This window comes from Paramisgurnus dabryanus, chromosome 16, assembly GCF_030506205.2.
Source record: "Paramisgurnus dabryanus chromosome 16, PD_genome_1.1, whole genome shotgun sequence".
In the NCBI taxonomy this organism is placed as follows: domain Eukaryota; kingdom Metazoa; phylum Chordata; class Actinopteri; order Cypriniformes; family Cobitidae; genus Paramisgurnus; species Paramisgurnus dabryanus.
In genome coordinates, this window is record NC_133352.1 from 25,160,005 (window position 1) to 25,186,822 (window position 26,818).

A 26,818-nucleotide genomic window follows, 5' to 3' on the forward strand; every position below is an offset into this window, starting at 1 on the left:
GGGTGCGCGATTTTCCTCTCCAGCTGCTGCGGCGATGAGGGAAGATCGCGGGGAGAAACCCTAAATTCACAGTGTTAAATCCTCCAGTAAATCTTACTCTTGGACGGGACCGAAAACCATAGGCTTAGGCACTTCTCCCTTCCTTTCGCAGAATACATCAAGTTCAAAGGCATATGAAAGCAGTTTGGGGGCGTTAAGGTAAGGCGGCGCGATCCCATTCCATTAATAACAAAGGCGCTACTGGCGAGCGAGGGGGCATTAAAGGGGGCATTGCACAACGCAATGGAGGGCGACAGTCAACTCTCTAAACTTTGCACTTGTATATGAGCGCATCAAAGTCCTTACAGCATGGAATGAGGATATGTCTAACTGTCTAAAACGGTTGGACGTATAGACAGTTGTCTAAAGACAACGTGCGGCAGCATTTTAAAATACGTGAATAATGTTGTTCTGAACTGACCTCATGCGATTACAAGAGCCAATATTATTATATGGTTTAAAGGCCTAGGAAAGTGTTGAGCCAATGCACGTCGCGAATATACGCGTTAAATAGCCTATGCACGATGCAATAAGTTTAGATATGTGCATCCACACAACCTGCCCGCTTCATGTGCTTTCGTACCCTTGCGACATGACCTCAGTCGTGCACTGAGCCTGAGGTGTCTGACCTGCGCTGTTGAATAAGTTGCACGGCCTTTCTGTTGTCATTTCCCGTGCCATTTCTTTTAATGTGTTTTGAAACTAAAAGTTACTTAATCGGTGACGCTCATTCCCGTGTGTTTGTCGTCTCGTCGCAGGCCTGCTTTACAGCAGCCATTGATAACAGTTATCCGTGATTGTTAAACTTTTCATATTCTTCTAAGCTAAATGAATGTGTGAAAAGGTATTTTCGTGCATTTAACGTAACGTGCCAGCTTCCATAAATTGCTGTTCATGGACACCGTAAACGATGTCGTATAATCCACTGAGACAGGTCTATCAGTTTGCAGATACTGGAAAGATGCTGCAACATATGGTTAGCTATAGATAAATATATAAAGGAAGTAAAAAGCGTGTCTTTACTAGCTAGCTACCTGTCTTGTTTTTACAAAGATCTTACGAACATTGTGGTGTTTAAACATTTAATGATGCAATGTTTTGGTTCGTCCTCGTTTCACCGACAGTGATGACTTGGATAACCATTACACTTTGCCTTAATCTTGAGTTATGTTGTAATTTATGGCCTTTAATTTTTGTGTCATCATCAGTCTCTTATCCCAGTCTTCATAAGCTGAAAGAAGCAGTGATGCTGTCATCGCACTCGCAGTACACAGGGTCAGTTTGCATCCGAGCAGTTACGACAAAAATAGGTCATCAGCTCAGAAAATGTTATAATTCACATCTGTTTACATAGAATGGCTTTTACGAGAGGGAAAAGCGACAAATGAGTCCGCATTCAAAACAATTAAGAAGTGTTTGCAAATAATGTTTAGCAAATAATGAGCGTCAGTGCGAACAAACACAGTCCGAATTCAAACAAATTGTCCGATGATTCACCTAAACAGATCTTTTAATCCTAAATATATCCTACTTTGTTTCTTTTGGATTGATGTTATGTTATCTTTAACTGTCGAGCAAAAACGTTAATTGAACAGAACTACAGATACACAGATATCGATTCATAATCAGTGTCTGACGATCTCCTGATGCCAAATGCATTCAAATATCAATTTTTGCGAGTGTGTATTCTGCTGCTACTGATGTTTCGAAAGACTCGGTCTGAGGAAATTGCTTGAATAAGAGAGGAAAAGACTGATTTATCAGAGATTGGGTCCTAAGATATTTATATAACCTATGATAGAATCACAATGCATTGGATGCCTTACTGTAGAGATATGATGCAACTCATGATGGAACTAAAACCCGTGCAAAATGTAAGAGCTTAACAAAGAGTTGTCGGATGGTCGTTGTTAGTTATTCATTATTTATACTTACAAGACCAGGGTTGTTTGGATTACAAACAATGCATATTCTAAGTTAATTTGATCACATCTCTGTAGTGCTCAATGAAATGCTTTAACCTGTTTTTGAGTGCTGGAAAGATGTCATTGTGTCTGGTGCTCATGATGTGGTATCATGCTTCCCCTTCAATGTTGAATATTAACAGGTGTGTGCTTTTGGCACTATTTTAAAACACAAAAATCAGCTCAGTGTTAATGTATCCAGGTTGAAATATAGTGATTGTGAGAATATCTTAAGGTTAAATAAAGCATAAAGACCCTAATAAAAGAGTGTTTGGCTGACAGGTTAAATCACACATGGCTAGCTAACTATGCACTGTATCTAAGACTGAAAAGTAAAGGTTTCTTCTTGAATCGGACATCAAAGAAGCCGGTGAATGGATACTGGGCAGCTGATGGTTCTGATTTTGCTATCATCATGTAATTTGTCTTGTCCAGATACAAGGTAGATTGTAGATTCTCCCAGATTAGGTGCCTCGCTGTTGATAAAGTGACTGACTGTTTAGATATGCATAATGGAATGAAAAGTTACCAAGTCAAATAAAAACAGAGTGTTAAGATCAACAGAAGATTATAGCATGTGTTAAGCACCGTGTTAAGGGGAAACAAATATAATCATAATAATCATGCGTTATTGTGAAACAAAATATTTTATACATATTATATTGAATAAATAATAATGATTTTCTCATGTTTGAATGTCAAATTAGATGTTTGCTAGAAACACACTTGAATTTATTCTGTGCCTGGTTTAAATTGGTTCAAACATTTCTTTTTCAATGTTTTATATTGTTTTATTAAACATATTATTTTAAATAATACTTTTAATGCCAGTTTGATTTAATATTTAAACAGAGGAGAATGCTCCCACACTATGCATTAACTCATGTCTTATAAATAAACAATATTTTTGCCAGTAACTGTAAAATTTCTGCCTATGAGTTGTCAAGGCTCCAGAGATATCTTGCAACAGATGATGTTGGTTTTAATCTGTATGTATACAACATGTAGTCAATGGTAGGTTTTTAAAGCACCTGTGGGAAAGGCAGAAAGAATATAGGAAATGAGAATAAAAGTTTCATTTATTGAAAAGACATGAAGCCCATGAACTTGGCTATAAAATTGTGCTTTTTATTAATTTAACATATTCTTTAAATATTGCCTTGTATACATGGTTTCAACTTAGGCAGTGTGTATGTGACCCTGTCTGTGAAAACCAAGCTAAAATCTCATCATCTAATTATGAGGCATTAAAGTATGATTTTGACCATTAATTTATCTGTAATTTCAATCTTTGACATGACCTTACTTATTCAATATGAAAGGTTATATTAGTTTTTTACAGTGTGTGGGATGATTTTATATAGAAAATATTTAATCACAAAAAAATGACTGTATCTGGGTTTTCACATGCAGGGTCACAGATCTGAGTGTAAAATATTATGTTTTTTTATTTCCCAACTGTACAACAAAGAATAATCCAATCATTACAGTACATTGGGAATCATAAAGAATAGCAATGAACGTCTTAGCCTGTCATGCAGTAAGGATCTTATGTCTGCCCATGTGCTTTTGCTGATCTTTTCAAAAGCCTTTGAGGGGAAACTCAGTTTGATCCTAGTTGACCAATAGTGGACATAAGACTTAAGTCTCTGCTAAAATAGTTTTTATCTGAACCATTAAGGTGTTAACTCCCGTGCTTTATTAATTCCGCAGCAATGTTTGTCTACAAACAATGTATGCAACTCTTTTCGTGCCTGACCACCGTAGTTCAAGTGTGTACATTTCAAAGCGAGATTATGCGAATTTGCACGTGTTTTTCACTGGACCTCGCGCATTGTTTGCGAGACGTGCAACGGTTTCGCTGAGAGAGGGTGTATTTTCACTTTGTTACCCGGGTAAGGTTTTTCAGTTTAGCGCACCGTTGCGATCCCCTTTCCCCTCGAGCGGCTGGATTGTCGCGGCGCATGCTGGGACCTGCAGTCCTCGCTCCTCCCTTCTCAGGACGACCGCACGCAGGGCGTGGATGTTAAAACACTACAACTCCCATACGCGAGCGGCTCCATCTGCCCCTCTCTCTCTCCCACCAGACCAGAGACAGAGAGATACGGTACGAACCCCCCCGGACTTTCGGAACCGAAAATCGTCGAGATTAGTGAACTGCGACCGACAAGAACTCAAGACCGGATTAAAGCCTTTATATTGATGCGCAAATGTCGCTCAACCGGGTTAGTGCAGATTTGTACGATTATACATCGTTGTCCGGCTCGCTAATTACCTTTTGGAATAATTCAGTGTTGTATAGAGCAAAGGAGTCGGTTCTGGGGCTGTGGCATGTCATAACATTTTGATTGTCGGAGCCTGTCCGGTACGGGCCGATGCCAGACCGTCTCGGAAACATTTACGGTTGCGGACGGCTGGGCTTCACATTTCCACGCAGAGTAATGCAGACCTTTAGTTGCTTAGAGGGGAGACTTCGCTTCGCAGGGATCTGAAAATCGCTCCCTCAGTTTAGAACACCTTGCTCCGCGCGAACCGACGCTCTCCCCTCGTGTCACGCAGAAGAAGTGGCAATAATAACGAGGAACGTACGCAAAACTCGGCGACGCGATTAGTTTGGAAACACTCCGTACGGGGGAACGTGCGGAGACAGTCAAAGTACGATGCTTCTTCGTGAAGGAGATATCATCGCCCCTAAACGTGCGCGTGACATTTCTCTCCCCGTGCATTTTGGTCTCGAGCTGTAATTCGGAAAAGACGTCATAGCTCGGCTCGCGCTAGCGAAAAGCAAACGGTCACTTTAGTTTGACACGGTTGAGCTGTGAACGTTGTCGGCCGGTACGACGCATCCGCGCAAACGTGTCGGTTAGTTTTGGCTACGTTATGTGTGTCAACCACGTAGCCTTGCATGTTACTTATTCATTTTCGGCTAATCCACGCTAAGGGGGCACACATTGTGTTGTTTATTTCTTTAAACATCGTGTTGTGTGACGATATTTGTCATCTACTCCCGTTTATGCAGACGGGGCGTTTCGTATCACCTGAGAGACTCTTGTATTGTGTGATACGGTTTTTTTAGTAGCTCCAGCCATAACGAGCGAGTCGGAGTTTGAGGCGTAACGCATTTTTGCGAGAAATATTTCAATAAGTATCTTATCTCAGTAAATATTGGCTGGTCATCGACAGCTTATGTTGGCAATCCTGCTTCATCTACGATAGATGTGTCTCCTTTGTGAGCTCCGGGCTGCGGAGTTTCGGCAGACTGACCGGGAGACCGAGAATGTGCGGAGATGTGAGGAGAGACGATGCTCATTTCTACCTGTCCGTGCAACATTGCGCTGATATCCTGTGTTAATTGAGAAAAAATACGTCTCACGTTATCAGTCTTGCGCTTTTAATAAATATTTAAGATTTTCTAAAAGTAAAACATCTGCTTTATGTTTAGCATCGGAAGCGGGGTGTAAGCATACCTCATAAACTTTCTCATCGTCAGACTTCTAAGGCCTACGAGACCTAGGTAGGTTAATTCTGAGATCTTAAAGACTTGAACATGAGACGGAGTCATCAGATGTATCTTATATCTAAGTCAGTTTTTCATTCCTATTGTTTAAGATACAGCTGTCAACCTATTGACAACGTGATTCTGCCGCGCTCACCCGGATTCTGATGCTAATAGAAATAATAAGGTTAATGATGTTTATGTTGTTAATTAGATGTTTATTGACAATGATGTACGTAGTATGTACAGTCATTTATGCTCTTCTTACTTCGTTTTGCCTCTATAGTTTTATTTGTTTTGTTCATTAGTGCCATAACATTGTGCAAGAGCATTGCGCTGGCAACACAAAGGTTATGGGTTGTTCCCGAGGAACACTCACACTGATAAAAATCCATTCTTTGAAGTCAATTTGGGTAAAAGCGTCTGCCAATGCATAAATGTTAATGTCATGTAATAATTTCATTCATTCTTCCTGATTCAGAGCAATATTTTTAAGCGCTTTATGAGAATTTTGAATAGCCTACAATAACTAACATTTAGATTTAGGAATTTAGCAGACATTTACTTAAACACTTGTTTGAGTACAGAGTGTTATATTTAACTTTATATTGATTTGATCATTTGGTATTTTTTTATGTTTTGTTATGTCTAGCACAAAACTTAAATAAGATTGAATCACAGCTTGACCACCTGATTAAAAGTAAACATATTTAGTTTTGCACATTCTGTGGCTGTGGACCTGAGATGATTTGCTTTCATCTCATGTCAGTTAGTTTTGCACTTTAATGGTTCTATTTTTTGAGCACTGTTGCTGTTTTCTTGATATATTGTGGTTTGTCTCACCCAGGTTTAATGAGACAGTTAAGCAAACATCAGTTTTGCATGACCTCTGAATCCGTTGTCCTTATCCTTCCGTACCTTGACCACTCCTGTCCACAGCGCTGTGTGAAGGTTTTGGATAAAGATTAGGTTGCCCTAAAGAGGGGGTTTTAGAGTATGCAGGCGGACCACCCCATCATCACATCCAATTAAGAGAATGGCATTGCAGTAAAAAAGATCATTTCAGCTGTTAGAGCTGGAGTATTTGCTTGCCCTATTTTTTTTAAACTGAAACCCTTCTCTTTATCGGGCAATGTAAGACATTTTAGGCAGGGGATGATAGCATCCATTTGAATGTATTATTAAAAATGTAAATAACTAAGACTAGATCATTATAGTGTTTTACATGGTAACATCTCAACACTGTCAGTATCATCTCTATTCCTACTCAAGTCTTGGTCTGAAGGAAATTGTGACATCTTGACTAAGGAAACCTCTGTTACTCACAGGAAGTTTCCAGCCTGTCTCAGATCACTGACTGTAACAAGAGAAGTAGATGTTGTGGCCTTATGGTTAGAGTGTCAGTTTTGTCAGATTACAGGGAAAGAGGCATTTGAAACAAGATGTTCTCATCTACCACAATAATCCATCTATTTCTTTTGTTAAATGTTAAACATAAAAGTGTTTGGCTGGGGATGATTTGAAAATAGTTTAATATTACTCAGAATAATTTAAACATTTTTGCCTGTATGGTTCTACACCGCTAATAGGGATTATCATTGATGTTTGTATATTGTGTAAGAATGACAGGTGAATGTTTAAGCAACTAAACAAATTTCTTAGAAAATTAATGAATGTGCTAAGAAGATTTCAAATGCCTTTTATAAATGGATAATTTCAGACTTCAATGCAACCTATATCTTTCACTTAATTTAGTTAATGAGATCTCTGTTAACCTTCACAAATCTTTTTTTCAATGAAGCAAACATTGTCTAACAAAATTGTCTTGTTTTTTTTTTTACATTTGCATGATATATGTTACTAGTTTTTTTTTGAATTCTTTATTTCTTGTTTTTGAAGGATTTCCAACATTCTAAAGAGTTTTAATGTTGTTTTAAAATAATTTTAAACTTGCGCAATTTTGTTAAAGACGAAAAATAATTCCAATATGTTTTTCTACTTCAGCACTACACAGAACACAGAAGTCAATCCCATGAAAAATCACTTGTCCACACACACTGAGTAATGTGTTGAGAAAACGCCTATGCAGGTAACATTTCATTGCCATAGTTCCCCTTCCGACTCTTACGTTATTACTCTTTTTCCCTCCTAAATCAAAGCTACTGTTCTGTTTCTCTGCCCAGGTGGATCCCTCACCAATGAATGTAGGGGATGGAGGGACGGTGAGCCGAGAAAGCAGTGCTCCTACCCATGTGTCTGAGAGCATGGTGGGGAATCCACAACAGACTCTGCCTCTTGAACTCAGAGGTGATGTACCTCAAAGTCAGCAGAACAAGCTGAGGACGACCACAGACTGCAAAACGCCCGGCGTCTGCTCAGAAGGCAGCAAGGCTAGCAACTCAAATCATTGTCCCCAAGTCCCTCCCTCCCAACCCCACAGCATTGCTCCTGTGAGCGCCCTGTTGCCTGATAAGACAGAGGTTTCCAAAGGCAAGGTTGATGGTGCTGACATCTACTCCTCTCACCAGTGGCCTTGTGGTAAAAAGTTCAATGCTGAGGACCCTGGAAACCCCATTCGCAGCGTAAACCCAAATAAGAAAACTAACACACCAGCACCCAGCCAACCTGTGTTACCAATAGGGTTCCAGTGTTCCACGCTCTTCAAACCAGGCCAGCCAGTTGCTTTTCTTCCCTCCTCCAATTTTTCTTCTCCACTTTGTAAGATCACCCTACCTCCAGGGTTGGGTCAGATTGCGGCACTGAGAGAAGCTACAGCTAGCCAGTTTCAAAAGGACTGCACATCACAAAACCCTTGTTCAAGCTCGACACCTATGCTCAAAACATACCCATTTCACTTCTCTGTGGGGAGAGGGCCTGGTGCTGAGAAGAAGCCTCAGCAGGCATCATCTAAAGTCAGGTGTGACTCTTTGTCCAGTACCAAGGGCTTTCAAGGTGGAGCTGAGCATAAAGCCACAATGTCTTCTGTAGCAGCCCCAGCTATAGCCCTTCCAGTACAGCAGGCCACACAAGGCTCGGCTCCACCACCCAGAAACACAATCTCTCCCACTGCTGCCATCTGCTGCAGTCCGGCTCTGGCGAATATTACCACTCAAAGCAGGCTAGAAAAAGGTTCATCATACCGAGGTGCTGAGAAGACCTCATTGGCGTATTTGAAACCAAAAACTCTGTCCACTCCTGAGGAGCACAATGTGTCATGCCCTGTTGAGTCAAGAGACGTACCCCTTGATCTCTCTGCCAAGTCCAAGCGACAAAAAAACATTCATGATGTTCAAAACAACCCCATTGTGGCCACAGAACATCATTCTGCTGAGTCTCATCAAAAAAACACCACCCCTTCAAAAAAGAGTCATTTGGCATCATTTAGCTCAGTCAGTACTTATTGCCAGCGTCCAGACACCCAGAGAAATGGCGCAAGTCAGAAATCATCTTCAAAACTGACAAACCACCATGCTTTGCAACCGAGTCCACCCTGGACCAAGGTCTCATCTCCTGGGTCTTTAAACAACCTCCCTGGTACGTATGTAGGAGTGGCAAGTCCCATTTTAGCATCTACTTTACGTAGCAAAGATGGAAAAAGTGCTGCTTTTGTTGAAGATATTCAGACATTTGCTAAACAGGAAACTATATCTATTATAGACCAAGGAGAGCAGCCAGTTTGCAGAGATAGAAAGGCACCGTTTCTTAAGTGTGCCCAACATAATAAAGGTGGCAAGTTCTCAACAGGTACCTGCTCACCTGGAGCACAAGGTCTGTTATCCAACTCATTGTCAGCCACAGCTAATTCACAGCCCCATCGGAAGACTGCTGGTGGAAAAGGAGGTACCCTGTTCACATCTCCGGGTAAATTGTGGCAACCATCATGTGTTCTTTCCCAAGGAACATCATTGCAGAAGAGGCCAAGTCAGACTCATACACCAACGACTAAAAGCGCCCCTAGTTGTGACACAGGCTTGTTCCATAACTCCCAGTTAACTCCAACTAAAGTAGAAGATGATAAGTGGGAGAAAGCCAAATCCCCCCTATCTAACCTAGAGTCAATAGTAAAACAGAAAACACTTGAGACCACTGCACTTACTGGGGAGAACTACTGTAAATTATCTGCTGTGGGGTCCAAAAGGCTTGAAGTTGCCAGCCTGCAAAACCGGTGTCAAGACTCCACATTGCATCAAACTCTTACCACTGGCTCCCCAACATTCAGGTCCCTAGAAGGACACGCCATCAAATCGGACAGAGGCTCACCACAAACAGATGCCATGGCACCTCTTAGTAGACCAGAGGTCATAACTGTTCCCATGCCCAGAGAAAAGGGACGAGAGAAACAAACGAAACTGACTGAGAATCTGCCATTTGATGGTAGTCAAAAAACGAAATCCAGTACCCCTTGTAAAAAGAATGCATTTAGTGTTAAAGGTGAATGGAAGGAGAGGAAATTGGCTCAAAAGTTAGATGTTGTAATGGCAAAGGAGAAGGCAATGGAGAAAAATCATTCTTCTCACGTTAAGGATGAGGGGATGGCTTTATCCATCCTTCAGAGCCAAACTGTACAGGTCGAGGAAGAGACAAAAATAAATGGAGCCAAAGAGGAGATAGCTTCCAAAGGAAAGGCATTAGCCACCAAACAGAAGAAACCTAAAAAGCCAGCCAAGGAGAAGATTCCTTCTGAAATGCAAAAGAAGACTAAGAAGCAGAAAGATAAAGAGAGTCCATCCATCAAGCAAGTCTCCTCACACAAAAAGGTAAGCTCTATTTCCACTGCAATTGATTTGCTAATTTTTTTTTATAGTGTTTTTAATGGATCCGCTTTAACTGCCAATACCATAACTGATTGCAGTGTAATCTTTTTCTTGATGCTGTCTATGTGTGGGCTGTCTGACCAAAATCATAGGTCCTGTTTACAACTGGTTTTCAGATGCATTTTGGTCGGATCACAAGTTGATGAGAGACTCTTTCCTGTTCATATATGGTGTTTTAATTAGTCTTTTTTGACCACTTCGGTCCTGTTTACTTCTAAGGGGTCTATGGATGAGTCCCTCTTTTTCGTTAAAACCTAAGTGGAAGAAATGTCAGGTTAAAGTTCGCACTAATTTTATGTCAGAGCACCACTGCTTGTGTTGTTAGTAAACATGCACGATGGATAAACATTGTGCTCCGTACATTACACATTAGGTCCATAGGCAGAAAGTTGGCATTTTTTTGGTGGGTATTCGAACACATTCGATCACATGAGGTACTGTTTCAGCAGCAAGAACATAAACAACTTTTTGGACTAAACACAACTTCTAGTAGACTTCCATATAGAATCAATAACAACCTTTTACAGTAGTTTGTTTCTGATAACAATGGGAAAAAATGACAAGTAAATAACCTTTGTTCATATATTAACACATATCAACTAGTGCTGGGCGGTATGACGGTATACTCCGTTACCGTCGCAGCCGGCCGGTCTCTCGCGTGCAGAGATCTCTAGGCACGCGCGAGGAGCTGCGATGCCAAATAAAGAGTTCTTCTCGCACATAATGCTTATAGTTGTAAAGTTTTCTGAACTTTAAGCAAGCTAAGACAAAACTCGCGTTTATATCAATGACACGTGCGCTGCTGGATCGATGTAGTTTGACGCGCCATTTGCTTATACAAACATATTTGATCGGAAAGACGAGAAAGAGATGCAAATGTAATAGAAAGTAAATGGCATCAAGACCTTAAAACAACCTGTTCATTTTACATATTGCATATGTTTAATGTAATGTATGCATAAATACAAAATACAATAAAATTAATAACTCAATTAAAAACAAGATTGATTCTGTCTAATCAAGACTTATCTGTTGTTATCTTCTGGGCATTTTCTCTTTAACATTATTAACTTTAAATTCCTCATATTTTAAAACTGTGGTGAGCATTTAGTTTAAAGCTATAGTGAGTGATGTATTTCTGTACATTTTTATCATCAAAAACAATATAAACTGAAAAACATGTATACGGTGAAATATTCCGTTCCGTGAAATAAAATGACTCATTCCGTGAAATAGATTTTTGGTCATTCCGCCCACCCCTAATATCAACTATTGTACTTATCGCGCTTTTCCATTGGATAGTACTCCACGGTTTAGTTTAGTTTGAGTCGGGTCAGCTCACCTCACTTTGGCGTGGTTAGCTTTTCCATCGAGTTTGGTATCACTTCGCAGTGGGAGAGATTATAAGCGTGTCGTTATATTTGGGCTGCATACTGCTGTGACATCATACAAGTGAGAGCGTCATTGTACATTCCCATTTTTTAATTTATTTATTTATCAGTCCGCCACAAAATTAAAATTGGCCACCACATCGCACATCGCATTTATCACTACCTCTATCTCTCTTGACAGTTTTGGTTTAAAAACCCGTGGCGTAAAGCCCAATTTATAGTTGTGTGCGTAGGTTCTACGCCGTAGCTACTGCATAGGCTATTCGTAGCCTGTGCATAGCTCTGCATAGCCTGACGTGCACCTCGCAAAAATTTTACCAACGCGTCAGATCTACGCGGACCGCAACTCAATGAATATAGATTTAATACAAATACTATTCAATAAAAAGAACAGTGAACAGCAGGTTACAAGTGGGTAATTAATAAAATCGACGAAGCACCTAAAACCGCCATTTTAAGCACTGAATGTCATCAGCTTGTTAGAGAGACATGTTTACCATTTTGGAAAGAGGCTGATAAGTTGAATCAGGTGTTTTAAATAAGGAGACATCTAAAACTTACTGGAAGGGGGGCCTCAAGGACCAGGATTGGGAAGCACTGTTCTGTACCACAAAAACAATCTAGTCGAATGTGTTTTCTACTACCTCAAAAGATCAAAACTGTTTAGACCCTGTTTACCGGTATTAAGTGCTGTCCACTTGTGATACAATTGACCTAAACGCCTCTTAATACCACATGTTAACAGGACCTTGTATCGCAGTATCACGAGGGGATCACGAATAATTTATTTCTTTAGAATCATAATTTCTTGTTATTTTTTTAAAATCAGACTCTTAATAGATTTTGCCTAAAAAACGGCATTTCTGTATGGCCTGTGGGCGGGATTAAGCTGATTTGACGTGAAAGTATTTGATGAAGCGTAAAGTACTTGTTGAGAGCATTCGGTTACAGATATTATCTCATTTTTGATGGAGGTGGCAATTATTGGCGTTTGTGGGCAAAGATTAATCACGATTAATCACATACAAAATAAAAGTGATTTTTAGCATAATATACAAGTCAGTGTTTCCCATACATAGGCTCTACTTGGGCGCTGCGCCCAGGTAAATTGCGACCCGCCCAAGTAAAAAAAATCACTTTACGAATTTCCGTATTTCTGAACTCGACTGGATGACCCGTGTTTTGGAGAGAGAGAGAGAGCGCGCGAAAGAGAGAGCGAGAGAGAGAGAGAGAGCGCGAGAGAGAGGTGGGGGTCGGGTGACCGTGAAGATGATGCATTGCACGCGTCATAAACTCATCATCCAGCGCGGCAAACTGGATCAACTGCAGCAGCACATACGGAGCAGCCAGGGAACACACTGCGACCAAAATGGTCGCATATGCTTATGTGCATATGTGTTTATATCATCTAAGTTGGCTTCATTTTGCGTGCAAGCCCGTTGTGTCTCTCCGGTTGAGTGTCCGTTCACGTGCTCTCTGTTTCTCAATGAATTGGGCGCGACGCGAAGCAACCTCAGTGTCACATTGTATCCTTTCATGTTTCTGAACTTGAGCAGAGTTTTACCATTAGAGGTCTTTCTTCACTGAGGACGCGGGACCCGTACGGTTCCGGGTTTATATTTTAAATGGTCAGATGGGTCCAGGTCGGTCCTAGTTCATTACTTCGGGTCTCAAGTCTGATTAATATTGTGTGTAAAACCCGAGTCGATCGGAGAACGGCCGTGAGCGCTACCGCGCTAAAGCTCGAGTGCTGTTTTAGCGTGCCTCCGGTTTCTATGGCGATAGCAACTGGCTCTTGTCACGACCACGCGCCGCTTCATTTTCTTTATCCCATTTTTTAATAGTCTTACTATTAATAGACCACATATCTTTACTAAAATCTAAACAGTTTGCACAGAGATTGTAGCAAAAAGCAGTGCTAATACTGAATGAGCAAAGCTCTAGCTGACTCAGGATATAAAAAACGCAAAGCTGTAATGTAAAGTCTGTCATCGGGACAGCACAGCAAGTAGACTTTTAAATCTGAAATAATTAGTGGATTAAGCTTTTTTTAATCGGCAAAAGAGAAATAGAAAGCAGAAGCAGTAAAAGTGCCTATCTTATAGAAGTTATTACCATTATAACATCAGTCACATTTATAATCTATAGACCTGCACTGTATATTAAAAGGCTATACATAGTATTGTATATAATTGAGCTTGATAAAAGGGGTCATCAAATTAGTGATGGGCAGAGCGAGGCTTCGTGAAACACTGAAACAGTTGAATCAATTGTGTCGAGGCTTCGAAACATGGATCGAAACCGCCTCCACAGTGACACCTAGTGGTCATTTGCACGTATTGCCATAGAGCAGCCTTGACAAGAGCCGTTTCTCAATATGCGTTCTTGTCTGTACTTGTGTTCTTGTGGACTTGTGAAACGTCATCAGTCGCGGCCCAAGTACTGTTCCAATTCAAAGTTCGCATCAAGCCCAAGTTCACATAAAATCCCCGGATGTGTTCTTGATCCGCCCATTTTATCGAGGATGCATCAGAGGAGACTTGTGTGGACTTATGAGAGCGAAGTTTCCCAGAATGCATTTCGCGTCAGGAGTCCGTTCTTCCGAGTCTGAACTTGCAAGTTCGAACTACGAAGGACACAAGTCCGAGTTCGGCGTACTTGGTTTTGAGAAACGGCTAAGGTTTTAGACGAGCACTGACAAATTGTATCCCACATGTTGTGTAATTGATATAAGTGATCAGGTGGGAGAGTGGATAGTGTCCTAGACTCTCATGCAAAAGCACTTTGGATCGAACCCCGGGAAACGCATTGTTATTACCGTCATAATTAAGTTACATATTTTTTGTTGTTGTTTTAACATCTGTTTGACAACTACATGAGCTTTTAGACTCATCTTTGTCAATAACTATAAGCTGGTCTATTTAATAAATAAATTGAATAGAGATAAATACCACATAAACAATAAGAAATTAATAAAATATATCAAGCCACCATGTCACATCTGCTGTGTGTGGAAGGACTTAGCCTACTTCTTTTTTACAGATAATTTCTCCAGCCTTTGAAAAACTCCTCTCACAAAAACCCACAAGGTCAATATGCGTTTATTTCACTTTTATACAGATGTGCGATTGTGTTGTCTGTTCCCGACCGTGCCAATCAAACGCTGATTCGGCAGACCACACCTGATGAAACATTTAATGAAACACTTCGAGGCTTCGTTTGGTCATAGTCACGTGACATGGGTGTTTTGAATCACGCTTCGGATCAGTGTTTCGACACATCTGCGCTTCGGGATCTCGCAAAGCTTCGGAACGACTGTTTCGCGTCAGCCATCCCTACATCAAATTGCTTCATATATCAGTGCAAAAACAAGTTTTTTCGTGGTGCTTTGACAAACAGTGTCAGCTTTGTTTATGGCAAAAAAAGTTTGGGGTGGTTAGATTAATGAACTATAATGTGAAATTAATATGAATGTTTTATAAATCAAAGTATTGTGTTGTGTCACACATTATTAGTTCTTTGTTACATGTATAGTAGACCATTTTTTGTCGGTGGATAATAATGATCGCCCTTTTCACCAGCTACCACCACAAGTAAATTTCAGATCTGTGGGAAACACTGCAAGTGTGTGCTGTGTGTAATTATTGTGACTATATAAATACACACACATTCATCTATGTATTTAAGAAACATTTGCAAGTATATATATATATATATATATATATATATATATATATATATATATATATATATATTTATATTTTTATATATTCTGTATTATATATAATTTAAAAAAATTATATATAAATATAAATGTTCTGAGATGTATATATGTATGTGAGTGTGTTTAAATACACATAATAATTACACACAGCACACACATATATTGTGCAAAAATTAACTTTTATTTTGTATGCGATTAATCGCGATTATTCTTTGCCCAGCCCTATTTTATATAGAAAATATAGTATTGCTTGTTTTTTATAATCTACTGAAAGATGGTATATAGTGAGAAATATAACATATAGTGTAAAACCACCCAGGCCCAATGATGTCTAAAATAAAGACTGCTTAAAAGAAGTCTTCTGGGTTTAAATTAAGTAGGGCTTTATGAATGTGTATCAAGGTTTAAAAGCAGAAATATGAAGTCTATTTTATTGCTTTCGAAATTTAAAAATTGGTAATGAGGTATATATTTTCTCAATAGCAATAGCTATCTGGTATTGTTTAGATAATATAGGAGCAGTTTCCCGTACAGGGATTATACTAGTTTTAGACTAAAAAAATTGTAAGAGCTGTCTAAAAAAAAAAAAAAAACATATCTTAAAATACATAAGTGCCTTTGTTTTGCCTCAAAATGCATGCCAGTTATGTTTTTAGTAAGGCATGCATGTCTTTTAAAACTAGTTATATTTTCTAATTAAACTAAGGCTTAGTCCTGGCTTAAGATAATCACTGTCCACGAAACCACCCCATAAAGTTTTACTGGCTTTTATTTTGACATGACAAAATTAAAAAACTATTTAACTTTGCACAGGCAAGGTTAATAAGTGATTTTATCACACTAGTCTCATGTTAAATTTAAATCTCTGCCTACGCTTAACAATACACTGTACATAATTTGTTTTCTTCTTGCAAACTGAGATGATATACATTACATTTTTTATGTAGTAACAGGCATCATGTCACTACTACTTATGTCACTAAAGTTTAATTTGTGTTAAAGCGGATCATTCTTTAAAGGTGCAGAAGAATACTTAACCTCACAAGACCATCAATTTGTTTTCAGTAATTTATACCAGCAGAGTTTAGCGATGCATAACAGCATTGTTATGGCATTTTGGTGGGAAATTGAAATAGTTTACCTGCCATTATTATGGGAGTAGTTTAGTAACAAGCGTTCTGCTGTGCAAATGAGCTGCGTGAGTCTAAGCCCTGTGAAACTCCTTGGTGAAAGGTGATGGCATATGAGCCAGTGATGGGATTACAGAACATTAGATTTTCCTGTGAATTTTGCTTAACTTATTTTATCTTAATTACAAATATGTATGTTATTGAAAGACAAAATCCCCCGTTATGAGTGTGTCAAAGATACAATGTTTTGTACTTCATCAGAAGAAAGATACATTGACTGAAGTGGCGAAAAGTATTCTGCAAGATGGAACAGACCCAGTCTCCAAAATGCCGGGAAAGACTCGCAAAAGGAAAAGCAGTCCAGCTAATATAGAGCACTCCATCTTGAACAAAATAGGTATTGATCCAGCTTGTGATTAAATGTGAAGTGTGTAATTTTTGTGTTACATACATTGTCATATCCCAGTTCAAAATAGGAATTACATATTAGTTGACTTGCTAAAAAGTGGAAACAGTTCCTGTAGCTTGTTTGATAGAGAATTGTAGCAGTGCAAAGGTTGAGGGTTCGATTCCCATACTGATAAAAAAGGCAAACCACCGTGACTATACAGAGTTCACTGAAAATCCCACAGAAAGTCCCTTTGGATAAAAGTATCAGCCAAACTGGTAAATGTAATGTAATGTAATGTTTGATCCAGCATATTGCTCAGCATAGCAACATTGATTCAACCAATGGCATGAGTCTGGGGGTGGGACTATTTGTTTGCCTGAGCAATAGTGAATGGGGTGAGGGTTTTGTGAAACCTGCAAAGGTTTATGATCCAAGAGTCATGGAAATTTATAAAGATACGTTGTTAGTGTATTTGTCAAGGAAGTCTGTAATGGATGTTTCTCCCAGATGTAAGAGAGAGTAGTCCATGCAGAAGTCCTCAGGCCGATAGAGACTCAAGCTCCCTCAGCAGTCCAGGCTGGCCTAGTAAAGAGTCGGACTCCCACGAGGAGGCCTCTCCGCGGCTGAGGCGAGGACGCAGACGAACTGATGAAGCGCTGCTCAGAGACTGGAGCTTTGCTACTCCACCTACTCCTCCCCCTCATGATCCCCCCTCTACACCACCTCCTACCCCACCACCCCCTGTACCAATCCGCCGGCCGCGTGGCAGGCCGCGGATCAACCCTCTGCCTGAGGAGCTGGATGGGGACAAGGACAGGCCCGGTGAGGATGGAGACGCCTCTTCAATAAAGAAAAGGAAGCGCTGCAAGAATCGTAAATATCAGAATGGGGAATACGTAACGGAGAGGGATAAGGTGGCAGATGGAGAGGAGGAGAAGCTGGGCGTGGAAGATGGTGAGGCTACAAGTGAGTAAAGATGTTTGATTCTTGAACATTTTGTTGAGGCTATCATTGAGTCATTGTCATTCTGTCATTTGCTTAATTTAAAAAAATAATTTATCCTTTTTAGGGACTGATCATTTTTGTAGACCTTGCTTTGTTATTTAGTAATTATTATTTTTTTAATGAAGAGCAATGCTTTTTGAAGTGGCATTCCCCTGGAGCTTTCTCTATTTAAAGAATGATGTAATAAAAAGGTCTGGATTGAAATAATGATGGTTTAGCAAATAAAAAGTCTATGCTATTGCAGATGAGAAGATGGGTGTGTACCCTTGTCTCAGTGCCACGCTGACCAGCGGATTGCCCAGCCCAGATATCAGTCCCAAAAGAACGCTGTTCACTCGCTCCGGCTCGGTTCGACCTCAAGAAAGTCCTCCTGCCCCACTGCCCAATGACAAACCCTCAGGGAAGAGGAAGTTTAAAAGTAAACACTTGTGTGATCCTGAGGAGCAGAAAAAGGTAGGAAGCGTTTTCTCAAATCTTTAGGCAATTTTAAATTAACCATAAGTTCAGATAAATTAAACAAAATGTTTCTTGTCTTTTTTATGTATAAGTCTGGATGTGTAGATTTTTGCAGCAGTGCTCTATGCTTATCCACAACATAACAACAAAATTTTCATTTTATAAAATGTTTAGGCCACTCAGAGGCATTTTAAACTTCAAGCAGATTTAAAATAACTAATACTATGTTTCTAAAAGTGTTTCTTGGTGAGTGGGATTTCCATCCAAGTGTGAAGTAAAAAAAAAGAAAAAATGAAATGCGAATTAGGTGCGTTTCCATCAAGCTGTTTAGGTGAATGGCGTTGGTATTGGTAACCTAGTTACAGTAACAGTAAAAAAAAATAAGGCACACTTAGAAAATGGAGACAGGACTGCATTTAGATTGGGCAAGTTTAATGTTTGCTATGTCAGAATTTATTTCCTTGTGCCATTATTCACATCTACTATTAATCACATAAGTCAAAATCGAATTTGGCATTTCCATTACTTGTTCCTTATACGATACTTCAAAATGTGCATAAAATGATGATGGAAACCCAGTGTATCAATTGATTATAGTTTAAATGAGAACTGTAAAAATATTAATGATAATGTTTAATGATATTCGACATAATGACTTAAATTGAAAACATTTCTAGTTTGTTCCTTATTTATGGGATTGAGAGGATACTACGATAAAATGGTTGGGAAACACTGATAATAAGCACCAGTTAAAGACTGGGATTTGTATTGATACGGTATGAATATTTTTCATTTAGATTATTGCTGCCCCCTTGTGGCATTTTAAGTGACTCCAACAGCTGTTTCTATTAGGCGGGACCACACACACCAGTTGCTGTCCTCTCAATGTCACATCCTTCATGCATGACTTTCTCATTGTATTTATGTGTTTGTTTCAGCTCAAGACTAAAAAAAGCAGCTTGGGCAAACGCACAGGGACTCTCATGTCAGATGAGGGCTGTCCTACTGCCAAGAAACCCACTACTCCTTATGTCTCTCCCAAGCATTCATCATCACCACTGTCTGGTAAGAAAGGAACAACCGGGAAAGCAAGAATCCCTGAATCCACTCCAAGCCGTCCAGTGCCTCCAGAAGTCCGTCGACTTATCGTGAATAAAAATGCAGGAGAGACGCTGTTACAGAGAGCTGCTAGATTAGGTTACCAGGTATAGCATTTCACTGCATTGTTCATTTTTAGATGTATTGATCATATTTAAAGTATGTACAAAACATTTTTGTGATTTTAATTGCATTTATTGGAATAGCTCACACACAAAAAATGAAAATTCTGCAATCATTTTAAGAGCTCAGATGCAAAAGCCTCTAAGCGCCACCTCCATAAAAATAAGATAATGATATTAACCGAATGCCCTCGGAACATATTATGTGTTCATGTGCTTAAAATTCACTTAATCCTGGCCTCAGGCTATTCAGAAATACTGGTTTGTAGTCAGAATCCATTAAGAGTCAGATAAAAAAATTCTCATTTACAAGAAAACATGTCAGATATACTTGGAGGGTTTTGTGTTTGAGCTCTTCATTTGTTTACTCCAATGACTTTCTGCGTTGATACATAAAAGCTACATTTTTTTCTATATAATTCTCATAATATTGCCTCCCTTGGATGAATCCCTCTGTTGCTTTTCTCATTTTGTAAGTCACTTTGGATCAAATTTTATACTAAATGTAATGAAAATGTAACAGCCCCAGTCCTCATTCACTTATATTGTAAATAAAAGAGTGGCAGGATATTCTTAAAAAATATTTGTGTTCAGCTTAAGTTTTCATATAAGATAGAAAGTCTATCATACGATACATTTGTTTCAGTGAATAATTTAATTTAAGTTGCCATTTCATACTTTGCTGAGGTTGGTATTTATGATATTGCCTGCTTGATGGACAGATGTTTTACAATTGTATTTTTCAGGATGTGGTTTTATATTGCTTGGAAAAAGACGTGCGAGAGGTGAACCGCCGTGACAACGCGGGTTACACAGCGCTGCATGAGGCCTGTGCAAGGGGCTGGACGCACATCGTAGAGGTGTTACTGAAGCATGGCGCAGATGTTAACTGCAGTGCACAGGATGGAACGCGGTAAGCAGTGTTTTTAGGGTGATATAGACAGCATCAAATGCTTAAATTCATTATTTGAAATAATAATTTAAACATATTAGGTTAATTGCAATAGCATGTTTTGGTCAGCTGTTATTTAATTCGTTCAGTAATATGTTAGGTAGCCTATAGGGAATCCTCTTATGGGTCAGAGGAGTTTTTAGATCCTTCAGGCTGTAAACACCGAAGGTTACCATATCAAACTATTCTTCCTTCTACCATCTCCTCAAAGATCAGCCACGCCTGAGCTTTTGCACTCTTCATCAGTATTTATTTAACAGTGCTCTTGGGTGATGTGAGGTCTGTGGATTGAACTGGATTTCATCCTTTTCAGACCTATTCATGATGCAGTAGCAGCTGATAATCTGCCGGCAGTTTGGATGCTGTTAAATCATGGAGCGGATCCCACCCTGGCAACCTACTCCGGTCAGACCGCAGTTAAACTAGCCCAAAGTCCTGGAATGAAAACGTTCCTAAAAGGTAAAAGGGCTTGATTACTCACATCAACACATTAATATGAAATTCAACATTTTTATTAACTGTATATTTAATGATATTTAGGTTTTAAAAGGTAATGAAAAACTTAATCTGGGAATTTTATAATCGTGTTTTCCATGCCTGAAGGAATTAAATAAAATCTTGTAAAAGTTGTGAAAGTCTCATACATTTTTTTTTCTCTGTTCTAAAATTGGTTTGTAATTACTTTTAAATCCAGTCTCTATGAAATGATTTTAAAGATTTTTACTCTGCAAGCAGTTCATTGGTCATAAATTTGCGAAGCATGGAAAAAAAGTCTTAAATTGAAACTTTGTGTCTTTTATGTTTTTAACACAGAATACTTCACTGATTTAGAGGGACGGACTGACCAAGATCCAAGTGTACAGTGGGATTTCTACAGTAGCTCAGTGTTTGGTAAGAAATTGCAGTTTTTAAATATACATAAAATGGATTTGAGTTATATATAAATGTAATTTGAACGTTAATACGATCTTTTCTCTTAATAGTTTAATCTTAGATGTATAATATCAAAAATGTGACAAAAATGTGTATCAAACAATCTGACTTTTTCCATGTGCTATAATTGGGTCCCCGGTGCTTCTATCAACCTAAAGAATGTAATAAAAAAAGATCAACCCAGTAACTTAGTTTTGGTAAACTATTCTCATGTGAAAAAATAGGTCATTGAAATTTGGCTTCCCTTGTGATGTCAGAAGGGGATCTTATTATAATAATTCTGCCCTAAATCTGCACTATGCAACTACAACACTGCCGTTTAGTGCAGAGATCAGCTCCTTTGCATTTAAAAGGACACACCCAAAAAAACTTTTTTGCTCACATCTACTAAGTGGCAATTTTAACAAATTATAATAAATGATCTATATGGTATTTTGACTTAAAACTTCACACACGTACTCTGGGAACAACAAAGTTTATTTGACACCTTGAAAAAGTCTTATGAAATGTCCCCTTTAATTCATGCTGGAAATAATCAAAGTATTTAGTGACATACTTGTCCAGTAGAGGGCACTATAAACTCACTGTGGCAAATTCTTGTGACTATCGTACAGGTTGACCGAATCGGGGTTCATTGGCTAACACCTTTATGAGACCGTTTGAGAATGTTGATAATGGCCTATAAAGGTTTGACCTATACAGGCTCACCTCATATATTAAACTTAAACTGTACTGTACTTTTGGTACACACTTGTGCTTCAGTTTTACACTAAAAAAACTGCTCCAAACCTTATGGTCCCCTAGATCCTATCAACATGTAAATTAAAATGTCTAGTGTAAAATCACTTTCAAGATCACATCACCTAAAGGTTCCATGCATAAAATTCACTTTTAATTGAAATGCAATGTGATACAGATTTCACCCAAAAGGTGCATGCAAAATAATGTACTATGAAATCAAACATGGACAAAATGTGATGCGATCTGGGAAATCCCATCATTTGGTACCAAAAATGCTTTTTTCTTATTATGGTTTTCTGAAGTTGGCTGATCGTAGTGATTTTACAAGTAAAAATCACTTTACTGTGGTAAAGACTTATTTTAGTAACTGTACATGTTGTTAGCAAGCACAGCGTGACAATAGCATGACACGGGTACCTCTATCCGGACTCGTCCCCTTCAGTAATGTCTCCTCTATCATCTGATTTTTCATCTCTCAATTATAAGTAAGGGATAATGTAGAGGCAGCCGGTAGTTATCGGAAAATAAGCCCCGACAGTGTGATCAGGACCCGACGCGAAGCGGAGGGTCTTGTATCACACTGAAGGGGCTTATTTCGCGATAACTACCGGCTGCCTCTACATTATCCTGCTTATTACACAGCTACTTGCCACATAAGAAAAAAACTGGACATGAATATGAATTTGAAACATTTTATTGGCATATTTGTTTTAAATTAAAATTTTTATCCTTTCGCGAAACTTTGCACAGATGCATAAAATGATCGTAATACCTTATTAAGATCCCTGCTTCGTACTTGTCTGTCTCCATTTTTTTCTGTTTTAGCCAGTCTTTGAGAAGTTTTAATGCCCGTTGTGTTTTTTTTTTTCGTGTTGGCTTCGTAGCTGTCATGCTCTATTTTGTCAAGTTCAGTCTCAGTAAGCTCTCTGTGTCTTGTCGTTGTTCGTTCTTCTATCCACTGTTTAAATGTTTTGTTTTTTCCGTACATCTTAAAATTACATTCTTAATTGTGGTGGTCCAGTGTTTGTCACAAGATACAGTAATCAGTAATCTTTGTTGGGGCGGAGGGATTCGTAAACATACAAGTAGTACCGGCTATGCATTATTACTTTGGAGCGCTTATAATTTGAAAAGAACGAACCTGCAAATTTCTCAACTGACCAATCAGAATCAAGCATTCCAGAGAGCCGTGTAATAAATTAATTTAGTATCACCAGGATTGAGCAGATTGACACGATTATGTTTATCATTGAAGTAAGCAGCTACTCGTTTAGACTCATCGTTCTCATTTGCTCCGCGATCTTATGATAACTTTTTATAATGAAAACTTTGCATGTCATAGTCTACACAAGACTGGTGGGAGGTGTGCATTTATACAGCTTCAATCTACATATTATGTTAGGTTTATTTTAATAGGTGAACTGTCTTTGTAGTGTTAAGAGAGGAAAAGCTAAGGGCGTATGTGATACACCTCCACCACAGCCACATGCAGTCTTTTCTGCACTAAACATTGAATTTTGCAAAGATATTTAAAGAGATGATAGACGAGATGTTATAGAAGAATAATGTGACGGGTATTCCTAGAACGCATCACAATTGTGCATCAAACATCTCAGTCTTAATATTGATATATGATTAAAGATGACTTCCTTAATTAACTTTTTCTTACACCCTGTTTTTAATTATATCTTACAAAAACTGCTGTTAAAACATCTTACAGAGACAGAGCAAGGACCTTGCTGGGACTTTTTGTTGTCTCAGCCTGAGGAGGACTGTGGGGAGAACTCGAGGGAGCATCTGAAGGAGAGAGATGTCGATCCAGACTGCCTTGTGTTTGAGTTCTCTTCTGATCCGCTGCTACCCTGCTACCATGTTCAAGTATCACTGACGCAGGGGTGAGTAACAGCAGCCAGGAATCATATATTCCTACTTTTTTTTCTAAAGGGGCACTAGTGGCATCCAACTCACTTACTATATACATCAACTGAATACACACATTGCTAGTTCTTTTTGTAAATGCACAACTGCAAAATCTAGTGGTTAAGTATTTCTTTAGTATGAATGGAGCTTGACAGCCAGTTGTCATTGTGCGTATTGATATATGCAACAAAACAGCATTTTGTCTTATGGGGAAAAATCATTAGGTTTATACCAAGGATGCAGAATTTTTTGTGTAAACTAAATGGTTTGTCAAAGGTGTGACACTTCCCAAATTATAATCATTTATAATATTTTCCACCGCATTTTCGAAAAACATCACGCATGATCCTGCCATCTTACTCTATTTTCTAGACATAACTAATCTAGCTATATTGTAGTCTTCATACCTTAACTCAACTCTTATCTTAACAGTTTCTGTAACTGGTTCTTGCTATCGGACGTGCTGAAGCGGTTAAAAATGTCATCTCGGATATTCCGTGCTCGGTACCCTCAGTTCGAGGTAACGGGCATCACTCGGGCGGATCTGTGGAAGCAGGTCTCCATCAGTCAGACGTGTGCTGCTCCCGACGAGCTCCAACCAACCGAGGATGACGACGGGGAGGAGGCGTTGGAGCTGGTACGATGCGTGCCAGAGTTACAAGGACTGCTAGGTTCCTCCATACAGCTGCTCAAAGAGGATGAAGATGAGAAGTCATGGGTCAACAACAGACCCTGCAGTCGATAGCGACTCCTGCCCTGCATCCGTTTCCAGGCCTGCAACAGTCCCTCTGCTCTCCCTCCGGTGTTTGAAGAGGGAGCAACGAGGTGCCGTCCACAGTCGCGTGAAGGTTCATGCCATTACAGCTGATGGCCTGTTACCAGTACCAGCAATTTGTATCTTCAGTGTCCACCAGAAAGGCATGATAGGCCACTTTCCCTCTCAGTAATGAAAAGGTGCAACTTTGCAACGCTCTCACCTCAGGCTGAGGACGGACTCCACTGGGAAGCAACTTTCAGGTTACTTCTGTGGGTATTTTTCACTATTAAATATTTCCGTTTTTTTTTTACAAACCTATATGTATAAGTAAATATATATGTATATCTTGACATCAGGGTGAATACGTATGGTTGTAACTTATCATTAACTTGCTTTTATGTTCGTTTGTTATTGATGGTGTGTGAGCCCTTTAGAAGGAGCGATAATCCAAGTCTTTTTTTATCTTGGTAAAGTAAACGTGTGTAGCTAAGCGGCTTACGTCAAGCTAACAGCGGCAGGAATGCCTTGGGCCCAGATGGTTCCTGTGTAAACCTTCAAGAGTCTCTCTGCCCCACGAAGCCCCCTAACATACAGCATATGTTCCTCACCCCGGTTCTCCATACCTCAGCACCTGCCCTGCCTGCACTCTCCATTACATTTAATTTGTATCGTGATCCTGCGACAATGATCGCTTAATTTTTACATCAATTGGTTTTATCCACTGATGTATTTATTTTTAGGTATCAGGCAGGTACCAGTCTTCTGAAATGATATCATCTATAAAAATACAAGACTGCGGAGTACTTTTGTGTTTGGAGATTTTTATTTTATTTAGATTTTTCAACATAAAAAGGTCATGGAAAAAGTCCTCTCTGATCGTCCCTAATTTTTTCCTCGTGTAGCAGATTTCGGCGTGCGTTGTGGCGCGTGGCGTGTTTTATTTACACTGATCGTTGTTTGTGCTTAATTTAATAGTCATTAATATATTTGACCTTTTTTGTGTGTATCGGACAAATGATATATGGAAATTTCTTTGTATGGTTGGTGCTTTATTTGAAATGTACAACTAATGATCCCTTTATCCTGAGGTTGTTATGTTTTCCCACACTGCAAAGTGAACAGTATTTTAACAAGCTAAAGTACAGTTTTATTGTACTGGTGCTAAGCTAGATTTTGTGTTGACAATCAATGATGTTTTGTTTGAACTGAAACCAATAAATGATATTTAAAAGCGACAGAGATGTAAAGATAGAGTTTAGTTTCACTACTTATGGAAATACAGCGAGACGTGAAGAAAGTACTTGGTTTTGAAGAAGGCATATTGCTTATGTGATCTCTGTTCAAAGAGGAATCCTGTTTATTTGATTCTTTTTTTAAAGAAATCAACCAGAATAAAGCATGATTGTCAAGTCTTTCTTGTGATCTGGAATGTTTTTGTACCTTACACCCACAGTAAAATGACAAGTTGCCTGTTGCTTTTATACAAGCCAGTTTAGTGTTTCAAAGTGATACATTTCAGATGCAAAAACAACTTACAATTTAAAAGTCAGGCCTATATTTATTTAAAAAAATGAACTTATACAGTTGTCTTTGCCAACATATAATGCTTTGTTTTTTATATTATATTTTTACAAAACAAATAAAAAAACTATCTGTCTTAAATAATACAGAAAAGTGTTATAAAGTGCTGTTGAATCTGAATCCATGGCATAATGTAAAAGTCTCAGCAGGGCAATCAACAGAGTCCCATTACTCCTGCATTAAGAGAGCAGTATAGCCCTTAAGGGGGCACTAGACACCAACATTACCTGTGCTGTGACCCGAGAAGTTAATCAAAGTGCTGTTTTTTAACTAAAGAGAATATTTAATTCTATTATCTTAATTT

The 26,818-nt window shown here is 39.0% G+C and overlaps 1 protein-coding gene across 3 annotated transcripts; it reads left to right on the top strand.

Moving 5' to 3' along the window:
• Positions 1 to 45: 45 nt before the first annotated feature.
• On the top strand, positions 46 to 26,345 carry bcorl1 (BCL6 corepressor-like 1). 3 transcript variants are annotated; one of them, XM_065273331.2, is made up of 12 exons: positions 46 to 198; positions 7,504 to 7,588; positions 7,683 to 10,256; positions 16,820 to 16,955; positions 17,457 to 17,915; positions 18,199 to 18,407; positions 19,349 to 19,615; positions 20,377 to 20,543; positions 20,896 to 21,041; positions 21,396 to 21,473; positions 23,977 to 24,151; positions 24,609 to 26,345. In XM_065273331.2, the coding sequence occupies exons 2-12, from the start codon at positions 7,583 to 7,585 to the stop codon at positions 24,919 to 24,921; spliced, it is 4,530 nt and encodes a 1,509-aa protein (XP_065129403.1). In that variant the 5' UTR covers positions 46 to 198; positions 7,504 to 7,582; the 3' UTR covers positions 24,922 to 26,345. The 3 variants fall into 3 exon arrangements, with proteins under 3 accessions (XP_065129403.1, XP_065129410.1, XP_065129417.1); XM_065273338.1 differs by lacking the exon at positions 46 to 198 and adding an exon at positions 4,075 to 4,228; XM_065273345.2 differs by lacking the exon at positions 46 to 198 and adding an exon at positions 4,303 to 5,686.
• Positions 26,346 to 26,818: the final 473 nt, after the last annotated feature.